This window comes from Mesoplodon bidens (genome assembly GCF_964165515.1).
Source record: "Mesoplodon bidens genome assembly, chromosome: X".
Lineage (NCBI taxonomy): Eukaryota > Metazoa > Chordata > Mammalia > Artiodactyla > Ziphiidae > Mesoplodon > Mesoplodon bidens.
This window is the reverse complement of record NC_138163.1, coordinates 28416398-28441165: the sequence shown is the minus strand read 5'-3', so window position 1 is coordinate 28441165 and position 24768 is coordinate 28416398. Positions and strand designations below refer to the sequence as shown.

Genomic DNA, 24768 nt, shown 5'->3' with positions numbered 1-24768 from the left:
ATGGAAGGTGATCAGGCAATATCTAGGGGGTGTCACAGGGTTAGAAGAGGATTTTCTTCCTTTGGTAGCCTGGAAAGAACATGAAGTTAATAAGAAAGGGAGAAGTTGGCTCTCCAGGATCAGCAAGGGGGCGGAGAGTGAGAGAGCAAGGTCTACAAGGAGGCTGGAGGTAAGGCAAGGTTTATGTGGCATGTATACAGTTATAGAAAAGACGGAAAGACTGGAAAGAAACACATAGAAATGTTAATGCCAGTATCTGGGTAGTGGGGATGACGTTTACATTTTATTTTTACTTCTTTTGTAATATATGTTTTTGTATTTTCCTTTTTCCTCCATAAAGAGGCATAACTTTTAAAACCGGGGACTTTTAAAACCGGGGAAATATAGAGGGACCATAAATTAGAGGTAGCCGGAAACACTGACTTTAGCTCGAGGCCACCCCACAGGAACTTGTGACAGGAACATGCAAATCACAAGAGTGATAGTATAAGCACGTGTGTAGGCATAGAAAGAGGACTAGAAGGAGGTGCTCCACACTGTTAAGAGGAGTAGTCTTTGGATGTTTGGCTTTCAGGTAATTTATACCTTCTTTCCACTTTTGTATACAGTTCAAATGTTTTATAATGACTATGTACTTTTTTATAATCAGAAAAATGAAGCTATTGTACTTTCAAAAAATAGGTATAGTCCTTTATCACAGAAAATAATAGTCCCACTATATTCTGCGTGGATAAAACCACATCTTAGGATCTTGTCTCCTGCTGGCCTGGAAGAAGCAAGTGGCCGTACTGGGAACTGCCTATGGAGAGGGCCACATTGTGGGAAACTGGGGACTGCTTCAGGGGCTGAGAGTGGCCTCTGGCCAACAGTCAGCAAGAAACTGAAGCCCTAGTGGTACAGCTGCATAGAAGTGAATTCTGCAACAACCTGAGTGAGCTTGGAAGTGAATTCTTCCCCAGTTAAGTCTCAAAATAAAAACACAGTCTGGCTGACACATTGATTGCAATCTTGTGAGACTCAGAGCCCAAGGACCCAGTCAAGTCACGCCTGGAACTCCTGACCTGCAGAAACTAAGAGACAGTAAATGTGTGATGTTTTAAGCCACTAAATTTGTGGCAATTTTTTTTAACACAACAATAGAGAGCTAATAGGTCCTCCCACCAGCAGTGTATGAGAATTTGAAATGCTTTCCACCGAACCTCTTGTTTTGACAGTCCTTTTAACTTCAGCCATGCTGGTGGGTGTGCAGTGTGATTTTAATTTTAATTTTCTAGATGACTAATAATTTTCAGCACTTTTTCATATGCTTATTGGTCATTTGGATCGACTCTTTTATGAAGTGTCTTTCAAGTATTTTTCCGATTAAAAAAATGAGTTGCCTGTCTTTTGATCACTGAGTTTAGGAGTTATTTATACTGGATATGAGATGTTGTGGGATACATGATTAAAAATCTCTTCTCCCAGCCTGGAGCTTGCCTTTTTGCTCTCTTAATCGTGTCTTTTAATGAAAATAAAAATGTTCTCAATTTAATTTGTTTTTTCCCCAGTTTTATTGCGATATAATTGACGTAATATTGTATTAGTGACGTGAACTTCACCTCAATTAATAAAAAAAGGTCTTCTGACTCCAAATAAAATTCTCTTTTCATTTTTTAAGATCAGATGTTTCTCTTGGGAGAGTAGAAAGATGAAAGCACGTTTTGGTTCAACATAAGTGAGAGTGTTCAGAGTTGTCAAAGAGTGTAAGGGGCTGACATGTGATCTATACTTACACTGGAAGCATTCCAGCAGGGACCGGACAACTGTCTATAATGAATATTGTAGAAGGGACCGCTAAATCTCCTTCCAACTTGAAGATTCGAGGATTCTATTCTCTTGAACAGCTTATCTCTTGGAGAGATCAGAATTTGAGCATAACACAAGACAGAGGCTAATCAAATATGGGTCTGTGTGGTAGAGACTACAAATAGAAGGCGATAATGTTGGAAACAAACTAAGCAAACTGAAAATGTGTTAAATAAAAGTGTGCTATGTGTTTATAATGCTATTGTTAAATTAATCTATTGTAGATCTTTTAAAATAAGTCATTTGAAAACAGTGCTCATTTTTAACAAAATTTACCTAGGTGGTTGGTGAGATTAGCTGGTAGTGGCAGTGGCTGAGGAGACAAAAGTGCAGTGCAGTCTCATAGAAAAGCTAAGATAGTGATTTGGTCACAAAGAGAACCAAAATTCTACAAGGTTGAGCAACGTGGATGTGAGGGACAGGCCCAGGCCACAGCCACAGCTGGACATACAATTCATGTCACTGGAGAGAGTATAGTCCTTCCAAATAAGAAAGACTCTAAGCTACAACCCCCTTAGTGTGGCTGAAAGGGAGTACTTTGCTGAGACGTAAATTTAAGGGTATTTGCATTTTGGAATGCATGTATGGGTTTCTCGCATTATCTCTATATTTAGTAAGGAAGTTTCTGAAGGTAACAAGGGTATTATTAAAGGTGAAAGCAGTATAGCAGTGGTTAAGAGCCTGGGCTCTGAAGTCAGAACTGAATTTGAGGTCTTAACTTCTTAAGACCTCAGTTTTCTCATCTATCAAAAGGGGGAAATAATAGCACCTGTCTCATAGGGTAGTTGTGCGCACATGAAGCTCTTGGCAGCACCCTTGGTAAGCATTCCATAATGTCAGCTAATACTATGTGTGCTGCCTGAATAGATTCTTTTTGTAGCCATGTGTTAGCCACTTTAATATAAAGTGTGATCAAAGGTCAAAATACAAGAGTTCAAACGGCATAGAAAAACCAAAAAGTTTCCATTTTATTACAAGTTTTAAATTCTGGGAATAGTTTTTTAAAAAAAGAAACTTATGCTAATTTCAGCCCAGGGCTAATTTTTTTTACAGCCAAACTAAGAATTACTACAAGGGAACATCAATGCAACAAACAAGTAAAATTTGCAAACCCAAGTCACAAACTTGCTAACAAAGTTAATAATCATGGTAATGGACAGCACCAAAGAGCAACTGATGCCTCAGTTAAATTTGAAAGAAACAATGCCTTCTCTAGGGCAGAGAAAATGCAGACAGTTCTGCTTCAAGAAATTTGCATAGAAATAGAAAATGCTAGAGCCTTTACCACAAATGAATTACAAAGCCTCAACAGGTTAAATTCAACCCAAGGAGCACCAAATGCTAAATTGGAGTCAAGGTATGACACAAAACATTTAATTTCCAGCTATGCAACTAGCAAGGTCACAAGAATTTCAGGTGTGGAAAGACACCCTAGGCAAGCTCTTGAAAGACATGAATTTGATACCACGTAATCTTAAAACAATGCAGACATTCCTGTAAAATTTAAATTTTAGAGGGCACCATAAGGCATCAGGGTCTCTTCTCAAAGTCACTCTTGATATTCTGTCAGCAACAATCACATCTTTATGATCTCATTAATGACCTTTCACAGATCTCTAGCCTCTCCACATACAGCGGAACCCCCAATATCGTGGGAAGCCCTTTCAGTTTCGCCCTGCTTAACGTATTTGTAGAATGACTTTTAAGCCCAGCTGTGGCCTAAATGGTGTGAAAGGGACTACTCCCTGGGCATCTCAACACTTCTCTTCACCCTGAACTGTCTCCCAGGCCCCTCTCTTCCACACCTGCCCCCGTGGTAAGACTCCAGAACTCTGGGATTCTGATCCAGACCCCAGGGAACCTCACCGACACCCACCTTTGGAAGCTCCACTATTCCTCATCTCCAGCTCCCCCTGGTGGGGTTCAAAGTGACAGTTTGGTGCAAAGACTTGCAGAAACAATGATTATTTACAAATTCGTATTTTGTAGACCTTTCCTTAATTGAACACCTGTGACTTTTACAGTTGCTCTCCAGACCCTTTCCCGAGGTGTAGAATATGCGAAGCAAAAGGACATTTTATTTCTACAGGAAGAAAAAGGATTAACATACATAGTAACTGTGTCCATCAAGAGTAATTTGTAATCAGAAAATGAAAAGACAAATGCCCCAGAAGCCTGCATCTTATCGACACTGCCACTTTCCCAAAAAAAGAACCTCAGAAACAAGTCACTGGATCTGCTTTCAGTGAATCAGGAGTTCCCACATTTGTATTCCTCCATCTTTGAGAAAAGTACCAGATGAAACTGACCCACCCCTTTTTGTGTAAAATAGTAACTAACTGAAATCACATCTCCACGCCCTCATCCACCTGTTCAATGTCAAACAGTAGCCAGTTCCCTTGAAGGAGACTTATACATTTTGGTATTTCTACCAAAAGAATTGAAATTTTCAAGCAGAAAAAAAGTTTAATTACAAGTAAGTGAGTGGCAGCCCAAGTGAAGCCCTTTTACTATGATTTCCAATTTTCTGTTCAATCCACACTGCAGAGATACAAGGAAAGCCACCATTTTGTTTCCTAAATTTTATTTAAGAATTCATACAAAATACTCCAGATAACTGAGTTTCAATCCTCATCTTCCTCCTCTTCTTCATCTTGATTAATCTGGAAGTAACGTAATTCGTAACTTTCTTTGCTGTTAGCAACTACGCGTAACCAATCACGGAGATTATTCTTCTTCAAATATTTTTTGGTGAGATATTTCAAATACCTTTTGGGAAAATGGCACCTCGGAAGTTACAGTGATCTTGCTTTTGCTTCTTTCGATTGTTACAACACCTCCTTCGAGATTCCCAGCTTTTCCATTCACTTTGATTCTTTCCTGAAGAAACTGCTCAAAATTGGCCACATCCATGATTCCATCTTCTACAGGATGGATACAGTCAAGAGTAAACTTCAGGACCTGCTTCTTTTTTTTGTCCCCCTTCACCACAAACTTTTTCACTGGCGCCATCCCTGCAGCGGAGGCAGAAAAGCTGAATAGATTTTTAAGTGGGGGAAAAAAACCAAGATGTGAACTAAACTGAGAAAGATCCTTTTGGAACAAAGGTATTCCCAACATTTATTCATTTAACAAATAATTATTTAGGGCCACAGGCCTTGCATTGACTTACTTTTACTTATACTCAACGTCTAAACCATAGTATTTTGTATTCTTGCGTGATTACGGAACCTTCACGCGAGAGGCTTAAAAACATAGCCCATTGGTTAACATAATCACCTATGGTGCTTTGAAGTTATTCCTTCTGGCTCCTGGGGTGGGGCTAGAGCCCGAAGCTGGTCACCAGGCCCTCTCATCATCTGCTGGCTGATTGTGAGGTGCAGATTAACTCGGATTCCCCCGTTAGTATTTCTACTCTTCATTTTCTTTATCTTGAACTTTTTATGGTCCCTTTTCTGCTTCTAACTTGCTCTTTCTCAACCATGTGCTTTGAGCACCTGGAGGCCTCAGACCTGGTGCTGAGGTTATTTGCTTATTTGATCTTTATTTCTTCCCCCACCCTGTCCCACTCCTCCCCCCCCCGCCCCACTCCCCCCTAGCTCAGGCACCTCTCTAAATACCGCTCACTCCCTTTCCCTCATTTTCCCACTTTTGTTTTAAGCATTTGCCCTGCCCCCTCACTTTCCCTCCTTTTTGGTACTCTGCTCGCAGGCGCCCCGCTCCGCCCTTTCACTCTGCTGGCTCCGCCCCTCGTACCCCGCCCCTCCTTTCCCCAGTCCTTGTACGCGCGAGGTGGGTGGTGATGCGGTGACGGGGCGACATCTCTGCACCCACATTAGCTGCAGAAGCTGTCAAATTTCTCACGTCTTAGCCTCCTCTCCCAGCACGTCCCTAAAGTCAGGTTGCCCCGTCTGGGCCTTTGCGCCTGCAGCCTGCCCGACTCCCCCGTTAAGACCCTTGTCATTTCCGCCTCTTATTTCGCGCCTTCTCTTTTAGGCTTGGAGGGGGCGGAGTTGGAATGGCTGTACCACCGTTGCCGAGGCGACGACTTGGTTACTTCCGTTGGTACCAATACTTCCGGGTTGGCGTTGCAGTGGCGCTTCCGACTGTGGGAGCCTCGGCTTCCCAGTCGTCCGATGAGCCCGAGCAGGTGAGGGGGAGCTCCTGGGCTTCCAGGCTGGGGAGCGGGGCTGGGCCGCGCCAGGCCGCGCGGGGCCGGGCTGGCCTGGTTCCCGGCCTGGGAGGGGCTTAACGGTCCTTTGGTCTCTCTCTCCCCTCAGCTGAGTCCCTTCCCTGTCTTTCACTCTTCTGGCATCGGTGGTTTTACTTCTTCGATTGAACCCTGCTTCCTCGACCCCCCAGGGAGGCCGCCTCCTTCAGGCGCCTCCCTTCTCTCCACGAACTCGCTCTGACAGCTGAGGAACTGGCAAGATCCTGCTACCCAGAGGGTGAATGGGTATCTTTCCTGGAATAATCCTAATTTTTCTAAGGGTGAAGTTTGCAACGGCGGCTGTGATTGTAAGCGGAGTAAGCAAACACCTCCATTGTATTAGTGTGACGGATGCTGTTGAAAGATGCTCCCCTTCAGTTTCTACCCCCTGCCACTCCTTGAGGTCAAGGCATTGAAGGCATCTATTAAAATGCAGTTCAGCTAACTAATTGGGATGACAGCCATTATTAACATGAATTAGTTTCTCAGGGTAACAGGGACATTTGTAGTGTTCTGTCAGTGTTTCCTTGGTTTTTTCAGGCTGGGGATGCTTCAAGTCATCATGAACTCTTACCTCGCCTTCATTCCCTACATCATCAAGTTCCTTTGTGTCTCTATTTTAGAAGTTTATCTCTAACCTCACTGCCAACAAACATCTTGTCTGCTTTACTTCACACCATCCTAAGCTAGTTTCCCTGCCTCTCCTGTTTGTAATCCACTGGTTGTCTGCAGCCCTAGTAGGCTAACTAAATGTGGTAGATTTCCTCAAGTCACTTCCCTATTCAAAAATTTACAGTATCCCTCCCACCCTGCCACACACACTTTGGTTTCAGGACTTTCAACTTAACCTGTTCCTTATCATACTTTTTGTCTGATATTGTTTCAGTCAGATAAAATAATTCTCTGTTCCAGTTAGATTGCACTCTTCCTTCTGAGAACAAACCATACTGATGCTTGCCTCCACGTGCTGTGTTTTTCCCCACATTTGTATCTATCCATCCTGTTCTCCTCCCCGCACCCTCTCCTTACCCATACCTGTTGAGATTCTACCTGCCCTCTGTCAAGGCCCACTTTAAGTTCTCTCATCTCCATAAGTCTTTTCACGGATTGTCTCCTTTTCCATGCTTCTCCTGCTCTTATAGTTTGTGCTACATAGTTTGGCACTTATTTTTTTCTTTAATGAACTACTCTGATTTCTTCCACCAGTTTATAAGCTCTTGAAAGGCAAGAAATGTATTTCATACAACTTTTATCCCCATACCCATCTCCTTAATTATCCAGGAAACATAAATAATGTCCTGGCGTTAGAACATATGTTATGTGTGTGTGTTTGTTTTAAACATCACGTTTATACCCATAGCACATTTGGGCATTTAGTATGCCTTCAATAAACATTTGCTTGACTCTCCATTATTACCTCCTAAATCTGAGAATCTCTAACGCCTACTCTTCCTTAAAGGAGAAAGCAAGAATGGCACCTGCATTTTTCTGACCAGATCTTTGGAGTAGTGTAACAGGGTTATGCAATTTGTGTTCTAGATATTCTTCTCACTCTTTAGGCTATAAGATTTCCCTTAGTCAGACTTCAGAATACGTGTCTGCATTTTGAAGGCATTTTTCATTGGCTTCTTAACACGATAAAAATATTTAAGGTACTATATTTCTATTTCAACTCATATATGACTCTTTTACCCATATCTGGGGATAGCCCCCACAAGTCAAAATCATTTTTAGAGTGCTTGGGGTATTTTACACAAGTAATTCTCTGCAACAAAAGCCAGGGGAGAGAATTAGTAGGGAGAGAATCTCTGAGGATCAGCAATGTGTCGTGTACAGTGTGTAGCATTGGTCAGGTCCAGTAAATTAACTTTCAAATTTTCCCTGTAACCTTTTACATACAGGCTGTATACATGCATAAAGGACATCACACTGGAACCAACCAAGTATTTATCAATAATGGGTGTGTACCCAGTTCTGTGCCAGCTATTGTAGGGGTTATAAAAAGTATTGTGAGACATGGTGTCGGCCTTCAGGGATCTTACCTAGTTAAGAGAGAAAATAACATGGGGCAACCAGAAGATAAACCTCATCCTAGTCATTATTTGTATGCCTGAGATTTAAGATATAGAAGGGATAAATGAAGGCTCAAAAGGGCATTATACAGCTGTGGAATAGGTATGACATAACATGCATGCATATATACAGCCTTATGTAAAAGGTTTTAGCTGACATTTGAATGATTCAGTAGTGTGATGTGGCCCCCACAAAAGTGACTGCAGTTTTCAGCTGTAGTAATTGAAGTGTAATATAGAGAATGACAAAAATGAGCACAAAGTAGGGTAGCCAGTCTTATTTTGCCAAATAAGAACACTAAACAGTATCAGCTACCAACTACTAATACATTTCATACAAGAAAGGTGATTTTAAAAAAATGCTCCAGGAGTAGGAAGAACATGATCTTCTAATAGTCCTTTACATTAAATACATTTAGCTGAAGAAAAAGGCACTAGGTGCCCTTATTTTCTTTAGTTCAACCCAGAATCGTGAACATTTTCATTAAAGAACCACTGGGCTAACGGACCTGAGATTGTGACTGGTCTTTCTGGCCCCTGCTATGGCTTTGCCCCCTGCCTTTAATTGATTTATTATTGCTCCCTGAACCCTGAGCACATCTTCTTTATTAAAAGGCTGGGTAGCAGGTAGTCAAGACAGGCTTCTTCTGTGATGAAAAGAGTTGAAAGAAGTTATAAAGAGAAAGTGTTGGAGACAAGTATAGCAGCCATTTGAAATGTTTGACTGTTTTGGGCAATCTCTAAATTGGTGAATGGAAAGGGCATTCCCCCTTGCCCCAACTTAAGAGAAGGGATATGCCATGGTCCTTGCTTTTCCATGCCTACCCTCTCATCATTTGTGTCATGTTTTACTATCAATTGTAATCTTAAAATATGGGCATAGCTGAAAATGTTGATAAGGTAGTATTTAGTACCCAAGACTTATCTCAAGCTGCAACTGATAATTGAATTGCTTATTCCTACTTTGCTTTTTAGAGTTATTTTCAACAGTTTTCCTCCAAAAGAGTTGTCTATTGCAGACTCTGTCAGATGGATTGGCTGATCATACTATGTTTGAAAGGAAGTTTCCATAATTATTTCTGTGGCCTCTAAAACATTTGTCTGCATGTTAGCTATCCTCTCTGGAAAATTGTTCTTCTGTGCTTAGTTACAGAGAATTCCTTATGTGGAAACAAAACAAAACCTTGTCTCCCCTAAAAAGAGACTGTGATTCAATGGTGCTAACCCCAGATTGGGCAGTAGGGGAGGTGGGCAGTAAGTATTATCTGTTAAAATGTATATTTGAGTACTTAACTATTCAAAAGTGTAATAATGATAATAGTTAATAGTTGAACTAGGTGCCGGGTACTTTTCTAAGTGTTTTACATACATTATTTAATTTTCACAACAACCCTATAATATAGTATTTATTATTATTCCCATTTTACAGTTCAGAAAACTCAGGCACACAGTGGTTAAATAACTTGCCCAAGGTCACAGAACTAATAAGTGGTGATGTCAGGATTTAAACCCAGGCAAGTCTGACTTTAGAGTCTTCATTCCTGACTAAAACCACTTGAAGTTGCTTTTGAAATTCACTAGTATGCATACCATGAAGATCTGAAAAAGGAATATTTAAAAGAAATCTGAGAATCCATCCTCAGGAAATAGATTGCTTCCAGCTGGACCAGGATTTAGTAGGCAATGCCTAGAGTAGTAGTTCTTAAAGCGTGGAAGTATCAGCATTTGCAAATTTGCAAATTCTCACGCCAGACCCAGACCACCAATCAAAAACTCTGAGGGTAAGGCCCAGCAGTCAATGTTTTAATCTGCCTTCTGGATGATTCTGGTGCACATTGAAATTTGAAAACCACTGATTTAGAAGGCAGAACTGTGGAAAAAATAAAATCCAAGAGAGAAATAGCTAGGAGTGGCTGGAAAAAAAGGCTGAAAATATTGAGGGTGACAGGTCTAATGGGGGCAGGATGGGGAAGGAGGTGAGGGGGATGGGGAGTAGTATGCATTGTTAAAGAACCCAAACATCAAAGAAAAACAATATTTGTATATATGTGCTTTAAAAGGCCAGGGAAAAGGCGATTCACTAATGGATGTATGTTAAATGTCAGAGAGAGGAGAGACATCATCCGTTTTGCTGCCATTCCTCAGGGAACCAGAAGGAAGGTGAAAATGTGCTTAACTTACGCTGGGCCTAGTGGGGGGAGGTTGTGTGTAGCTGGAAAGTAGCTAGATGAAATAAAACCCTAAAATTTAGTGGAGAGATGAGAGAACTAAGAATATGAGAGGGTAGTGGTGTTAGTCTGCCTTGCACCTGAATCAAGCTAACTGAATACCATGAACTGCTTTTATGAGATGCCTCAGCCTATATAATTTAAAGTCCAGGCTCCTTCACTTGTAATTGTCTAGTTGTATGTCTAAATTGGGTGTGCTGGATGGAATGAAACCTCTTCTTTGGATGGGGATGGGAATAACATTAAAGAAACTAGAGAACGTGAAGGGCACAGGTTGATATTTGAGTGAATCGCACACTTACCTCTACAGAATGGCAGTAAAGAACTCATTCATGATCATCACATAAAACAGGAGCCTTCATTTTTTGTCATTCCACTTGGTAGGGTTTTTTCTCTACATTTGTTTTATTTGCAAATTTTGTTGATATAAATTATGTGATCATACACTAACAGATGCTCCTCACTCTTGTGCCTTGTTCTGATTTGTGTTTATTTTTAGCACCAGAAAAGTGCCACTGTAAGCCATGAGATGTCTGGTCTGAATTGGAAACCCTTCGTATATGGCGGCCTTGCCTCTATTGTTGCTGAGTTTGGTAAGAATGTGAAAACTGAGAAACCTACTCCTTAGGGTATTGATATGGTAGCATTATTTTTGGTAAAAACTAGAGAAGAAGCAAAAAGAAGCTTGCCCTATTTTTTAAAAAAATTTATCATAAGAAAGTAATGTACTTTAAAAAATATTTATTTATTTATTTATTTGGCTGCACTGGGCCTTCGTTGGAGCACGCAGGACCTTCGTTGCCACGTGCTGGATCTTTGTGTGGCATGTGGGATCTTTAGTTGTGGCATGCAGGATCTGTTAGTTGCAGCATGCAGGATCTAGTTCCCTGACCAGGACTCGAACCTGGGCCCCCTGCATTGGGAGCACAGAGTCTCAACCACTGGACCATCAGGGAAGTCCTGCCCTATTTGTTTTAAAAATTGTTGTCTCAAAGCTATCAAGTAATATTTTCTTTATATATGGAATCTAAAAAGAAAATGGTTCTGATGAACCTAGGGGCAGGACAGGAATAAAGACGTAGATGTAGAGAATGGACTTAGGGACACGGGGAAGGGGAAGTGTAAGCTGGGACGAAGTGAGAGAGTGGCATGGACATATATACACTACCAAATGTCAAATAGATAGCTAGTGGGAAGCAGCCTCAGAGCACAGGGAGATCACCTCGGTGCTTTGTGACCACCTAGAGGGGTAGGATAGGGAGGGCGGAAGGGAGATGCAAGAAGGGGGAGATATGGGGATATATGTATACATAGAGCTGATTCACTTTGTTATACAGCAGAAACTAACACACTGTTGTAAAGCAATTATACTCCAATAAAGATGTTAAAAAAAGATGTACACCTTAAAAAAAAAGTACTACAAACGTTATGGCAAGTGAAGTTAAGAAAAGTCAATTTTAGGAAGCTGTTTTGGTAGTTTAATTATTTGTTAATTTGCTAGGCTTAAGAAACATACATGAAAATATAGAGGGAGTTAGATAAGATAGGGGTTTCTGTTATAGTCTTATACAAGTGGCCTTTCTTTGTGCTCAGTTGTTTATAAATTTCTTAGTAAGTATTCAGATTTCCGTTTTCAAATCTCTTTCCCATTTTAGAAGATTGACCAAGATCAAACCAGATTCTTCTCTATTTGATTTTAATTTTGAAATACTTTTACATTGTGTTTTTTCATCTTCCAAATTTTTTTTTCTAAACTGTTCATAAGTGACCCCAACCCAATAGTTTTTATTGACTTTCTTGGCATATTGTCTGGTGTTATGATATCACGGTCATCAGTGACCAGAGCTGCATAAACATCTTGTTAGTTTTAGACGTTGAAATAGTCCTTGAAATATATTTTGCCAATGTAATGACCACTTCTCTGTGTTGATATAATAAGAGAAAGAAGTTTGGTTAAAGAAATTTTCCCACTAAGCACTGTGCTTGTGTTAGTCCTGAATTACCTAAGGAACCCAGATGAGTAGGCCAAATAGGACTTTGCCATTATCTTTCATAATACTAGAAAACTATTTCTCATAGACAGATAAAAGAAAAAACCCACAAAACTTTGTAATAGTATTTAAGAGTATGTGGAGCAGCAATCCCATGCTTTCCTATTTTCTTGGTGAAGATTTGGGGAGATTTTATGAGGGAGAAGTAGGGAGACTTGAGGTGGGAGCAGGGCAGAAGGAAGAGACAGATAAATGCCAGATTGTATGTTAACAGATGAAATTAAAACATTTAAGTATTTTGCATTTATAGTGTATTAGAACTATCCTAAAGCACTTTATTATATCACAGTTTCAGTTATACTGTGGGTCAAATCCTGCTGCCTAGATATAGTACATTTCACTTTATCACATACAACTCTTGTCCTCTGATAGTGATATTTAAGTAGAGACCTAGGTGTTAGAAGAAGAACTTTGTCTTATGTTTTAAAAATTACCACTGGCTTAAATTCATCCAAAATTTAACTGTGATTCTTTGGGAAAACTTATAAATGAGTGTGTTCCTTCACAGGAACTTTCCCTGTGGACCTGACCAAAACGCGACTTCAAGTCCAAGGCCAAAGTATTGATGTCCGCTTCAAAGAGATAAAATACCGAGGAATGTTTCATGCCTTGTTCCGAATCTATAAGGAAGAAGGTGTATTGGCTCTGTATTCAGGGTGAGACTGGACTCTTTCCTTACGTCACAAATAGAAAGACTTTTTTGAGAAGCCATGTATTTCAGCTGTCTGGTTGTTTGTGCCCTTTATATTCACCATTTCAACTTATAATTCAATGTTGATGTGCCAGTTTATATTTCACTTGCTTGTAAATCTTGAGCTTTGGATTTTGTGTTCATTTGGCTATAAGCGATACATTTTAAAATGGATATCTCATTGCAGCATTGGCTTTTTCCTGTTTTCCTGAGAGTCATCCATAGCCACTGTGAATAACGGCACCAATTCGCAGTATATATTTCTGTGATAATCTTCCTGAGTTGCCAAATATTTACTTGTAAAAAAATTTTTCCTCTTTAAAGAAATACTATTCTGGCAGTTTAAATAGAAAATGCAGAATGAAAGAGCGGGAGACCCATCATTTTTTGGGGGGCGTCATCTTTTGGTTATTCATAAGTCGGTGGTTTATTGTCCAGTGTGTTGTTTATCTGCTGCCAATTTACTAGTCAACTCCTGCATCTAGGGTACCAGTTTATTGCTCAGAGAATGGATATCAGTTTTATTATTAACTTATGTTAGACTTAATTTCAAAGATAGTTTACTTGGGGGAAAAATCAAGTTTTACATCCTTAAGCAAGTGAATCATGGATCATCTGTTTCACCTTGTTCTTTTATCGGCACAGATGATCACAAGATTATTTTTTTCAGATAGCAAGCAATAAAGTCAGAAATATGCATGTTTTGTCATCATTTTAAAATCTTAACCGTTTGAGCTGCTGCTGTCTTTCTATTTATAACTGCTAAAGTATAGTTCTGCAGTTTGGAAGAATCTCAAAGGAGGTATGAGTGAGAATGTCTCCAGTTTATAAGCAGAACTTAAATAGGGTGAAATCTTGGCTCTGGTACCTCCTTGATAGGTTGAAGATATATCTGCATCTGCTAGGAAGTAAGGTTGATTTTTTAAAAAAATCTATGAAGTGGGTAATGGTGTATACTTTTTCTACATTACTGGATTCAATATGCTGATATTTTGTTAAGGATTTTTGCATCTAAGTTCATGAGAGATATTGGCTTGTAGTTAGTTTTCCTTTTCTGTACTGTTTTTTTGGTTTTGTTAGCAGGGTAATACTAGCTTCATAAAATGAGTTGGGAAGAGTTCCCTCTTCTGTTTTCTGGAAGAAAGATTGGCATTCATTTATTAAATATTTGGTAGAACTCCCCAGTGAAATGATCTGGGTGGGCCTGGAGAGTTCCTTTTTGGGAACTTTTAAATTATAAATTAAAAAATTTTAATGATTATGAGATTATTCAGATTATCTATTTCATCTTGATCGAATTTTGGTAGTTTGTAGTTTGCGAGGAATTAGTCCATTTCTTCTAAGTTGTTGAATTTATGAGCATAAGGTTGTTTATAGTATTCCTTTATTATTCTTTTAATGACTGCAGAATTGTAGTGCTATTCCCCGTTTCATTCCTGTTGGTGACATTTCTCTTTTTACTACTGGGACCCTTGCTAGAGGTTTATTAGTTTTATTGATTTTTTTCAAAATAACTTTTTGTTTCATTGATCTTTTTTAATTTTCCTGTTTTCAAGTTTATTAATTTATGCTCTTTATTATTTACTTCCTTCTGCTCACTTTGGGTTCATTTTGCCCTTTTTTTTCTAGTTTCTTGAGGGTAGCAACTTAGATTATTGATTTTGAGACTTTCCCTCTTTTCTAATGTAAGCATTTTGTGCTATAAATTTCTCTCTCAGCACTGCTTTAGTTGCATCCCACATATTTTAATAGGTTGAATTTTCATTTTATTCAATTCTATGTATTTAAAAAATACACCCATGTCACCCATGGATTGTTTAGAAGTATCATTTAATTACCAAGTGTTTGTGGATTTTCCTTACTGATTTCCACCTTAACTCCATTATGGTCAGAGAACATATTCTATATGATTTCAATTATTTTAAATTTTTTGAGGTTTGTTTCATGACCTAGATGTGCTCTCTTGATGAATGTTCCATGGGTGCTTGAAAAAAATGCATATTTTGCTGTTTTTATGGAATGAGGGGGGTGATGGAAGTGAGTAGGCTGTCTAGATATGTATAATCTGTGAGTGCATGTTAAGTATAACTGACTTTCTTTTTCTTTCCTTCTTTCTGGCAGAATCGCTCCTGCTTTACTAAGACAGGCATCATATGGCACCATTAAAATTGGCATTTACCAGAGCTTGAAGAGATTATTTGTAGAACGTTTAGAAGGTCAGTATAAGACTCCTCATTCTCTTTTAAAGTAACACTCAGAGGGATTGTTGAAATCATGCTTAATGAGAAGTGTTCATCACAGGGTGCCTGAGAATGGGTAGCAGTCATTTCAAGGACAAAATAAGCTTGTACTGATTTGGGATTAATCCTTGCAGAGGTGATGTATAGGTTACAGGGACCTGCTCTTCAAGTTTGTCCCTTTTCCTATCAAACGAACAAAAAAAGGCTTCTGGTCATCATAGAGAGAACATGGAGCAAACTTGTTCAGAAAATTAATGCTGTCCTCATCTGCAAGAGAACTTCAACTATAAGGAATCCTCTAGCTGTGGGTTTTGATAAGCTTTGGTCAGGTAGAGTAGTTTTATATATATACAAAATATGGCCACCTTAACCCACATTCAGCATTACCATATGTCTCTCTATTTGCTGCTGTAGCTTTTTCAGCTGGATACTATACTAAAATGGTTATTTTACTACAGGCCTGAGGCTGTTGCATAGTTGGGGACAGCTGGAGAGCTTTTCGGTTAGTAATGTCCTTTGAATTGCTTTATTGTCTAAGTCAACTTTTTCTGGAGCCTCTTCTTTGAGGATCCTGAAGGATTCTAGTCCTAAAATAATTTCCTTTCACAGATTCTTCACTTGGGTTTACCTAGTTTTTAACTTGTAGGCTCGCTATTGTGAGGAGGCGTGGTGAAGATTGAATTTTGGTTTCTTTGTTCTTTTTTTGCTGAGAGGATTTAGTTCCAAATGACTAGTTTTTCACATTTAACTACAGAAATCTTCTGTCAATAAATAGAGGCTAGTAGATAATATGGTCAATTAAAATTAATATTTAGGTATTTTTTTCCTATTAGACATAAGATTTTATCCTTTAACATTCGGTTCCTGAGTCTTTAGAGTTGATGATTCTCCAGAAAAAGATTTAAATTTTTTTTTCTTTAGATGTTTGAAATGATTGAAGGAGAAATAGCACATTCTGAATTTATACGGAATATTGGCAGTTATACAGAATAATAGGATATATTCCAGTGTGTTTTAGAAATATTTATTTTAATTTTATATGTTTCAGTACTTATTTGGAACCTAGAAATATTTGAGTTTCTTTATTTTCATAAGCTTTGTGGTTCATTTCTGTAGTCAGTTCTCTGACATGGTTCCCTTTCTCTGATAGCTCAGCACTCTGTTCTCAGAAACTGGTACCTCTTACAAGCAGACCTTTCTTTTTTTTGTTCATTTTTACAGATGAAACTCTTTTAATTAATATGATATGTGGGGTAGTGTCAGGAGTGATATCTTCCACTATAGCCAATCCCACCGATGTGCTAAAGGTAAGAGAAGTCTGGCAGCGTTGGATGTATGCAGTGTGACATGAAAAGAGCATGAGCTTTGAGTCAGATTTGGGCTCAGATCCCCACTCTGTCACTTGCCAGCTGTAAAACCTTGGGCAAATCACTTAACTGCTTTAAGCCTCAGTTTCCTCATTTGTAAAATGAAGATAATTCAGTATGTATTGCATAGGGTTGTTAAGGATTAAAGATAATATATGTAAACTGTTTATCATTGTACTTGGTAGGTAGTTGATGCTTAATAAATAGTAGTCAATTTCTTGTGATGTGCATTAATCCATTGGTCTTCAAACTAGAGTATGCAAACCTTTATAGGTTCTTTCCAAGGGGGCTATGCAATTTTAAGGGAATCAATTTCCAGATCCCTTACTTTCTTTGTACCCTTCTCAAAAACTGATCTGAAAATGAGCTTGTGTTTAGAACAGCCCTTGCCCCACTTTATAAAAGAAAGGCACATTCCCCCACCCATTCCAAATCATAGTATGGTATATTGACCTGTGGTGTAACCTGGAGTATCAGACAGAGGGATAAATTGAAATACAGTTTTTAGAGAAGCCTCCTTTAATAACTAATTGAAATACCGTAAATCTATAATGTCGCTATCTTTTCCTGTCTTATCCATATTTCTATTAAGGACGAGATTTGGCTTTAAAATGATGTATTTTGGCCTATTAGAGATATTCTGAATTCAGAACCAGAACAGTATAGGTTAGTGGTGCTGAGTTTTTTACAACGTAATTGAATTTCCTTCAGATTTTATCAAAATTCAGAATGAAACATTTATTTAATAATATCAATAATATCAATCTATATCTTATTTAATCTAATAATCTAACTTAATCTAATAATAGCAATCTGCATCTTATTTTTGAGATAAAATGGTTAACATTTTTTACTTATTAACTCATTTAAACTTATGATAATTAAATATATGATTAAAATGTGTAAGAGGATCCCAAGTCTTTAAAAATCATTTTAGGGGGAATGTGAGAAAAAAAAAGTAAGAGAAAGTATGTTTTATTTATTTGAAACCACAGGTGGCTAGCTTGGTGGAGGGGAGATCTATTGTGATTCAGAGTTTTGAGAGAGTGACTTGAAAAACAACACACATGAAAGAAACTAGTGGTGGTTGATGAAGAAATGATATGAAATGATATTTCTGGGTTAAATTGAGAGTACTTTAGCTACAGAATTTTTATATCACTTTAGATTTACAGAACAAGTATTTTGAAGATAATTGACTATATCCTAAAACTCTAAATTATTTGCAATATAATTACACTGGTTAGAATGTGCTTCTCAAGAACAATAATATTTAATTCCCTAAAACTTCCTTTGTTATCCATCAGGATCCTAAACTTAATCATATAAGTGATTCACTTCAATTTCCTGTTGCTCTGACCAGTCTGGTACAATTACAACCATTGACCAATGCTACAATCTCCCTTTTCCTTTCATATCCTTAGGTAGGGCTGAGTGGTGAGTGGTGCTGGGACGTGGAGGGTCGGGGGTAGTCACAATCCTATATAGGAGTTATAATCACAGTTGGGCTGTTTAATCCTTTCATTTATCCTTGAATAGATTTCTCTGAACTACGTGCCGCTTCCTTGCCTTTGTGTATGTAGTTCTCTTTTTGCCTGCAATGCCTTTTCCCCCTTTCCTCATGAATTTATCCTTGAAGACAGCTCAGGAACAGGACCAAGACTAGGACAAGGGAGATACTCCCCTTGGGTGCAAAATGTAAGAGTGTGCCAAAATACTCAATAATCAAGAGAAATAACATTTTTATGCAATATTTTTCAAAAATTAAAATGAATGTGAAAAATTCATGATGAACAAAATAGCAATATTTTGTACAATCCATCTCACTCACTGTAATCCCACCCTGTTGGATCCTGTCTTTAATTACAGTTTTGATACTTGGTTCATCTTGGGTTTTTGTGCATTAATTTTGATTTTTAAAAATATCACATTAAGATATTATTTATCTGGATTACTGAGGTTTTTTACATCCCCCCCACTACATTTTGTGCCTGAGGAAAGTGCCACACTTGCCTCACCCTCATCACAGCCCTCAGGAATCACCTGCATAAAGAAGTCTTCTACTTACCATAGGATATTTGTGGTTTAAATTTGTCTTTGTGACAGTTTCTATTCCATTTTTTTTTTTTCTGTATGCGGGCCTCTCACTGTTGTGGCCTCTCCCACTGCGGAGCACAGGCTCCGGACGCACAGGCTCAGCAGCCATGGCTCACAGGCCCAGCCGCTCCGCGGCATGTGGGATCTTCCCGGACCGGGGCACGGACCCATGTCCCCTGCATCAGCAGGCGGACTCTCAACCACTGCGCCACCAGGGAAGCCCTCTATTCCATTTTAATTTGGTTTAGGTTTTATTTCAAAACTCTTAGTAGTAGCAGTTGACTTTCCGCATAAAAACATGCTGCTGTAACATGATTTACCAAGAGCATTTATTAAAACCTAGAGTTGTGCTTCATGAAAATCAGGCCTACATTTGGGCCACTAGTACTTAGTGACTGACTACTATGATCTATATGTGCAGTCGGTGGGAAATTGTACCAAATCTTTTACATGGCCTTTTAATGCTGTATCTCCTTTCTTGTGCCTCTCAAAAGCTACTTTGCAGAATACAGTATCATGCTTTTTACAAGTAAAACTCAATTTAAGGTCTTGTAAGCATTAAATTATATTTTTAAACTTTTTTCTGCTTTTTATACTTCAATAAGCAATGCATGTTCAATGTAGTAAAAAGTGGAAGGCAGAAAAAACCACAAAAGAGAAAAATGCCCACTTGGAGCTTCATCACTTAGACATAAGCCACTGTCAACATTTGGGTGTGTATGTTCAGTCAGTCTCTTTGTTGAACATATGGATTTTTAAGTCTACCTGTTTTTGATAAAAATGATATACCATACATACTGCTTTGCAACCTGCTTTTTCCATTTAGCAATTAATTTTTGACATTTTCCAATATCCACAAATATTATTCTACAATAAAATTTTATGGCTGCATAGTATTCCCTTAAATGGATGTATCATAGTTTATGCAACTAATCCTTTGTTGTTATTTTTGGACCTATAGGTTGTTTATAGTTTTTCACTAAACTAGTCATAGTTTAAATGGATTCTTTTCTACCCCTACAGAGTACTCATTCTTTCTTTTCCCCAAATTTTCTTCCAACTCCAGAAATGATGGACTTAGTATGAGGAATGTGAGGCTGATAAAAATCGTCTTTATAAAATATACTTTGACACAAATTACATTCTTTCTATATGTAGCTTAAATCATTAATTTCATCATAATAGTAAGCTGATTTTTAATTCCCAAATACTGTTTTCTTCATTTTAAATGAGTGAAACATCTCATTTTGGTTCTCTGTCAAAATAAAATGTTCACCTCTTCCGATTTTAGATTCGAATGCAGGCTCAGGGAAGCTTGTTCCAAGGCAGCATGATTGGCAGCTTCATTGATATATACCAACAAGAAGGTACCAGGGGTCTGTGGAGGGTGAGTACTCTTTTCTTGGTATTATTCTTTACACAGTTGCTAGAATTTGCAAAGATTACCTTTTATATAAAGCCATAAAATTGTGAATTGTCACCTTATACTATGTAAGATTCTTGGTAACCTAAAAAATAAGGTAAGAAGCTCCTTATCAGCTATGAAAGGACCAAAACTTATCAGTCGTCTTTATTTCTGCTTAATGTTTGGGGATTGTATGTGTGAGAGAAGTTATATTGTTTGAGATAGCCATTTTGGTTTGTTCAAATTCACAGTGAGTTTAATTTTTCAATATATATTTTTGCCAGTTTTGTATTAACACAGCAATGTATGTTTATAGTAGTCTCTGTAGTGCTTATGATCAAAAGTTATTGCCTAAAACAACTTTTTTAACATTATAAAAGGTAAAAGATGTACTATAAAATGTTGAGAAAGTATATAAAAGATAAAAATGTCCAGTAGTCCCACTAGCTAGAGATATCACTGTTAACATTTTGTCGTATTATCTTCCAGTCTTCTATCTATACTTTTTAAAATATTTTTGTTCCTGTAATTTTTATCCAGTTTTAATCACTTAGTTTCATAATATTAAATAAGACTACTAGTAGTAGAGAGTAGAATGGGAAATCCATTAATAGACTCTTAAAAGAGAGGGCTTTGCTTTTATTATTTCTTTATAATTTTCCCTAACTACTTACTATAAAAATTTTCAAACTCACAGACAAGTTGGAAGAACAGAACAATGAACACCTACATAGCTGGATTAAATGACTCAAAGTTTGGCCCTATTTGCTTTATCTACTTATGTATATACACACATGCACACACATACCCGTACACACACACACACACACACACGTGCACACTCTCTTTTTTTGTTTGTTTAAATATCTAATGAGTCTCTCTCTTTCCTTTTTTTCCTAAACTATTTGAAAGGAAGTTGCAGGCATCGTGTTACTCCCCTAAGTACTTCATTACGCATCTCCTAAGAATAAGGACATTCTCCTACATAATACCAATACCATTGTCACACGTAAGAAAATTAATAAGTCCCTAATATCTAATACCTAGTCCATATTCAAATTTCCTTTATTGATGAGGTCAGGTCAGTTTTCTTATATAAAATGTTTCCTTGCATTTCCCCTGTATTTCCTGTAAGCTAGAAGTTAGATCTGTTGGCTTGATTAGATGCATGTTAAACATTTCTGGTAACAGAACTTCATAGATGACACTATTTCATATGCATCACAGCAAGAGACACAAAATGTTAGTTTGTCCCAAAATTGGTGATGCCAAGTTCGTTTACTTGTTAAGATGATGCCTACCAGGTCTTATCATAGTAAAAGATACGTTTTTTTTCCCCTTTTGCAATTAGCAAGTAATTTGTAGGGTAATATTCTAACAATGTGCATATATCCTATTACTTAATGACCTTTCACCAAATGATCTTAGCATCTGTTAATGATCCTTTCCGTTTGCTTTTTGATAAAAAGCACTTGGAGGTACACTTTCTTTTCCTTTTTCTTTCTTTCTTTCTTTTTTTTTTTTTTTTGCCACACTGTACGGCATGTGGGATCTTAGTTCCCTGACCAGGGATTGAACCCGCAACTCTGCAGTGGAAGTGTGGAGTCTTAACCACTGGACCGCCAGGGAAGTCCCAAGGTACACTTTCTTGATTAGCCTAATTTAAAACCAGAAAATGGAACTAGCTAGAACTTTTTTCACAAACTAAGGCTAAGGAAAAGACAAAGACAGAACAATAAACAGAATTGGAGATTTTGTCAGGGGAACATAGCTACTTTGTTTTTAATTAAAATAATCTTTTAATTGTGTTAAAATACATATAAAATATCACATTTTTATACAACCAGTCTCCAGAATTCTTTTCATCCTGCAAAACTGGAACTCTGTACCCATTAAACAACAACTCCGCATTTCCTCTTCCCCTAGCCACCAACCTTTTATTATCTCTCTATGAATTTGATGGTTCTGGGTACCTCATATAAGTGGAATCATACACTGTTTGTCTTTTTATTACTGGCTTATTTCACTTAGCATAATGCCCTCAAGGTTCATTCATGTTGTCACATGTGTCAGAATTTCCTTTTTAAGGCTGAATAATATTCCATTATATGCGTATACTACATTTTGTTAATCCATTCATACATTAATGGGCATTTAGTTTGTTTCTATATCTTGGCTCTTGTGAATAATGCTGCTGTGAACATGGATGTGCAGATACCTCTTCAAGACTGATGTCAATTCTTTTGTGTATATATCCAAAAGTAGGATTGCTGGATTGTATGGTAATTCTATGTTTAATTTTTTGAGGAACTGAACATAGCTACTTTTATGATCCAGGCTATTTACTTCATCCAGGCATGTAAGGAGAAGTGAAGTATATTGTGTTATGTATTCTTTTGACACAGGCATGTATTATTTACATATTAAAACATGGGAATCTTTTTTTCATTTCAACAAGAAAATATGTTTACATTTTTCTTCAAACATGTGTCTGTATTTTGTTTTCCTGCTTTGATTATAACATGGGTACTGGAAACATTTCACTTTCACTGGAAACATTTCACTTTCTTCCAAACTCCATTGTAAGAAATAACAACAGGAGTACAGTAATAAAGAGTAACTGGCACTTAGGTCAGAGTTGGACAGACAGTAGAGTAGTGAACTGGAGAGCACTTGCCCTGTTCATTGCTGTCATGCACCACGTGAGTCCAGTGTGGCCAAATTTTCTGGGCTTTCAAGAGAAGCTGGAAATTTGCATTCCTGTGTGAAATATCCATTTCTGTGGTTTTGTTTTTGTTTTTGTTTTTGTTTTATGTTGAAAGCTAATTCAGCCTTCTAAGAAACACTGTGTAGGCCACACAAAACATGTCTGTGACCTGAATTCAGCCCGTGGGGCCTTACGGTTCACCAAATTAGTCTTCTGAGGCCATCTTCTAACAGAGTTGAGCAGGTGAAAGGATCAGAGAGGAAGGTACTGCTGGGCCAGCCAGCCTGATCAGCAGAATCAAACATCTCCTGATGACAGCACAGCTACATCACTTCCACTTTATAAATGGAGTTTGGGAATTTAGAGATGATTGAACTCTTTAATTATAACAGGTATCACAGAAAGCAGTTGTTCCCCATGGTATATTATTTTCAGTTTTTAAAATGATATTTAAATTTAAACACAATTGTAAAAGTAAAACATTCCTTGTGAACATTTTTACAAAAATTTGGCATGTGTGTGTATACCTTTTCCCCTAAATTTAGAATAATACTGTAAGTAATTTTATATCTTACCTTTTTCAGCATTGTAGGCATTTTCTCGTGTCATTCATATGCTTCAAAAACAGGACTTTTAATGCTCTGGAAGCCCCATGTTGTAACGTGAGCTGTGATAGGAATACTGTACTAGTGAGTGAAAAGCTGGTAGTGTTATCACAGGAGGACTCATAAGGAGGTACTCCTTTGCCTTGGCCTTCTCCCTATAGCTGCATCATACTTTTGCTGTCATCCTAGTGTGTCCTTTCTGCACATCCTAAATTCTGTGAAATAAAGTTGAAAGCTCTCTTCTCCCTACTGACTTTTGCTTCATGGTTTTATCTTTAATAACATCTTTATTGAGATAATTCATATACCATAAAAATTTGCCATCTTAAAGTGTACAAATGAATGTTTTTTGCATATCCACAGACTTGTGCAACCATCACCACTGTCTAAGTTCAGAACATTTTTATCACCACAAAAAGAAACCCCATATCCATTAATGGTCACTTCCCATGACCTCCAACCTTCCCAGACCTAGACAACCACTAACCTAGTTTCTGTCTCTATAGATTTACCAATTCTGGCATTTCATGTAAATGGAATTATACAATGTGTGGCATTTATGACTAGCTTCTTTAGTTTAACATACTGTTTTTAAGTTTCATCTATGTTTTAGCATTTATCAGCACTTCATTTCTTTTTATGGCTGAATAATAATTCCATTGTATGTATTTACCACATTTTGTTTATCCCGTCATCAATTAATAAGCATGTGGGTGGTTTGTACTTTTTGGCTATTATGAATAATGCTGTTATGAACATTCATGTACAAGTTTTTGCATAAATATGTGTTTATAATTTTCTTGGGTATGTATCTAGATGTGAAATTGCTGGGTCATGTAGTAATTCTATGTTTAACTTTTGAGGAATTGCCAAAGTGTTTATCACAGTGGCTGCCCTATATTGTATTCCCACCAGCAGTGTATAAGTGTTTATCTTCTTTGGGGAAATGTCTATTTAGATCTTTTGCCCATTTTTTAATTGGGTTGTTTGTCTTTTTTTTTTTTTTTTTATAAATTTATTTATTTAATTTATTTATTTTGGCTGCGTTGGGTCTTCGTCCCTGCACGCGGGCTTTTCTCTAGTTGCGGTTAGCAGGGGCTACTCTTCGCTGTGGTGCGCGGGCCTCTCATTGCAGTGGCCTCTGTTGTTGCAGAGCACAGGCTCTAGGCGCACGGGTTTCAGTAGCTGTGGCTTGTGGGCTCTAGAGCGCAGGCTCAGTAGTTGCGGCACACGGACCCAGTCGCTGTGTG

General features: G+C 37.9%; 1 protein-coding gene and 1 pseudogene across 5 annotated transcripts in view; one reads left to right on the top strand and one right to left on the bottom strand.

Moving 5' to 3' along the window:
• Nucleotides 1-4412: 4412 nt before the first annotated feature.
• On the bottom strand, nucleotides 4413-4857 carry LOC308608608 (large ribosomal subunit protein eL22-like; annotated as a pseudogene). Its single transcript has one exon. The product of its transcript is annotated as a large ribosomal subunit protein eL22-like (transcript).
• Nucleotides 4858-5863: 1006 nt separating this feature from the next.
• The window catches only part of SLC25A14 (solute carrier family 25 member 14), a gene marked incomplete at its 5' end in the record, with an annotated part of 36604 nt that continues 17699 nt past the window's right edge, over nucleotides 5864-24768 (top strand). The window contains 7 exons of one of the 4 annotated variants that reach the window (XM_081221828.1): nucleotides 5939-5995; nucleotides 6126-6363; nucleotides 10855-10948; nucleotides 12915-13062; nucleotides 15219-15313; nucleotides 16559-16644; nucleotides 20093-20188. In XM_081221828.1, coding sequence (XP_081077954.1) covers nucleotides 6298-6363; nucleotides 10855-10948; nucleotides 12915-13062; nucleotides 15219-15313; nucleotides 16559-16644; nucleotides 20093-20188 — 585 coding nt within the window. Of the gene's footprint in view, nucleotides 5996-6125; nucleotides 6373-10854; nucleotides 10949-12914; nucleotides 13063-15218; nucleotides 15314-15795; nucleotides 15840-16558; nucleotides 16645-20092; nucleotides 20189-24768 lie in introns of all 4 variants that reach the window. The other 3 variants (XM_081221827.1, XM_081221829.1, XM_081221826.1) reach the window with 3 other exon arrangements.